General features: G+C 50.9%; 1 protein-coding gene across 2 annotated transcripts in view; it reads left to right on the forward strand.

Moving 5' to 3' along the window:
* LOC145391749 (uncharacterized) overlaps window positions 1-2,500 on the forward strand; it is a 17,139-nt gene that overhangs the window by 1,384 nt on the left and 13,255 nt on the right. For both annotated transcript variants that reach the window (XM_080266283.1, XM_080266284.1), the window contains exon 1: window positions 1-920. This exon is cut by the window's left edge and continues 1,384 nt beyond it. In XM_080266283.1, the coding sequence (XP_080122409.1) occupies window positions 1-920 (920 nt within the window). The remainder of the gene's footprint in view (window positions 921-2,500) is intronic.

Below are 2,500 nucleotides of genomic sequence, written 5' to 3' on the forward strand. Positions count from 1 at the left end.
CCAAATTAACAAAGGAGAGTCCACTTGTCCGTCCCTCGCCTCCAAAAGAATCCAAATTACCTAAGGAGAGTGCACCCGTTCGCCCCTCGCCACCAAAAGAATCCAAGCTAGCTAAGGAGAGTGGACCCGTTCGTCCTTCGCCTCCAAAAGAATCCAAGGACAGTCATTTCCCTCCTTTTTCGACTCCTGGAACATTACCGATCCAGAGGCAGACAAACCTGAGCACCAGCCCTCCAAAGCAGAGCACAGGCGCCACAATGCCCATCCCTGCAGTTCCCACACCACCAGATACCACGACGGTGAAGAGTGGCCTACCGCAGCAGGGGTCAATGGGTAGTACTGTCGACACCAGGCTGGAATCACATCCCATACGAGGACGGGACACAAGCGGGGTCCCTGTGTCGCTAGAAGATCCTGTATTGCCGCCTCCCCCTAGTTTCCTGTCAGATGGCTCCACAGCACCTCCTCAGAGCCACACCTTGCAGCTGAACTTGGGTGAAGCACTCGGTGGTGATGCACCTTCTCCGGAGTATGTGCGGGAGTCTGTAACAAAACGCATAAAGGCATTTGAGAAGCAGGCATCGCAGGATGAAGAGCCCCAGCAGGGAGACTTGCCCCCACCCCAACAAGTAGAGAGGGAGGCTGTAACCAAACGCGTAAAGGTATTCGAGAAACAGGCATCGCAGGAGGAGGAGACCCCGCCTGCACAGGTAGACCGCATGCCCCCAGCCCGACCCGTGGCCCCTTGGGTGAAGAAGACCTCCTCTGGCCCCGTACAGCAGGACTGGTACTGGAGCGCCACCAGTCCGGAAGATACTCCTGAGGCCCCCTTGCCTCCCCCTCCTCCACCTCCCACACGCACGAATGTCGAACCCACGAAGTCCCCCTCGAGACCCACTCAGACCCGCGACCCTCCTAAGGTAGTGTGTGTGATCCAGCCTCACTCACACAGGGCCGTGTTTTTATGTGGCTTTGTAGACTGTGTAACGGTGATGAAGAGGGACTCCTTCATGTGGTGGCACTAATATAACTGGGTGGCGGAGCTGCCCGGGTATGCAAACGTCCCCCGGCTCCCTGCTATCCCCTTCGAAAGGAGAATAGTGGTCTTCGGAGAGGAACAACTTCAGCCTTCAGTCCACTGGGTTCACATTCAGAGGAGCCTGGGATTGCGACCACCACTACTACTAGATGTTGTAACACCTTTTCCTTAGCAATTGTTTTTCTATGTATACTTTAATATCCTTTTATGTGTTAGTGAAGTAAATTGTCGGTACTAATATAAGTCTAAGTGAATATATTAAGGTGCAATAGTCATAATAAATCGCTAATAGAAAGGTGTTAAGAAGACTACAGTGCCACTCAGAACACGGACCACAATTCAAGGACCGTATATTCGTCCTTAGTGATGTATTTTTATTAGTATTCCTTTGTATGCCTTTTGTATCATCTATAAGAGGCATAAATGAAGATTATGTTAAAGTGACAGGATAAATCGATCAGGGGGATGTGCTACGGTCCCCCCTTATCTGACGAGAATACGGTCTACGCACCCTGACACCAGCCACCCTTATCCTCCCCCTCACCCTCACCCTCACCCTCACCCTCATCCTTTCCATTACCCTCTTCTTTCCTTTTTCTTCTGTCACCCTCGCAAGTCATACTTATTCTCACCCTTATTTTCTCCTATTCCTTTGACCATTTTATCAGTCCCCTTATACCCATCCTCATCCTCACCCCCACTCTCACCCACACCCTCACCCTCACCCACACCCTCACCCTCATCCTCACCCTCATCCTCACCCTCACCCTCACCCTCACCCTTACCTTCATCGTCACCCTTACCCTCATCCTCATCTTCATCCCTTCCTCTGACCCTTACCCTCACCCTCATCCTCATCTTATTCAAGTCACAAGTTTCCCCTAGAATAAACCACACAACCATCGATGTTACACCCAGGTCCCCAAGTGTACCTCTGCGTGAAAGGGAACGAGGGAGAAAACCAACTTTATCTAGGAGTCTGGTCGGCACAAGAATCGACCTCCCGTTCTTCCAGTCGCGAGTTGAGCATGCTAACCACTACACCACTGGCCTCAAAATTCATAAGTTTGGCGTGTTTTCTTTATTTTTCATTATTTTTCATTTTATTATCTGTTTCTCCAGACGGTTTTACTCAGCTGGGGAGAGGTTTTAGGATGCGGGAGCCTCTCTGGGATTGGCCCGGTCAGTCAGCCTCATCTTAAGGATTTTCACACTTAAAAGTCTTCACCCTAGCCCCATACTGAGCTTCACTGTACCAAGGACTCTCAAACGCACTGTACCTCACCCTACTGCACCCCATTACGGTACTTCACTGTAGCTCTCTAAGGATTTTCACACGTGTACTTCACTCTACCCAAGCCTCTCATGGTACCACATCCCTCTCTTCCCCTTTGCCTGTCCGACCTGGGGAGATTAGAGGATTAGACAGGGGGACTTGTTAATATTAATCCCCACACCACG

The sequence above is a fragment of the Coenobita brevimanus genome, chromosome 19 (assembly GCF_032717465.1).
Source record: "Coenobita brevimanus isolate Jiangsu-jjx chromosome 19, ASM3271746v2, whole genome shotgun sequence".
Taxonomy (NCBI): domain Eukaryota; kingdom Metazoa; phylum Arthropoda; class Malacostraca; order Decapoda; family Coenobitidae; genus Coenobita; species Coenobita brevimanus.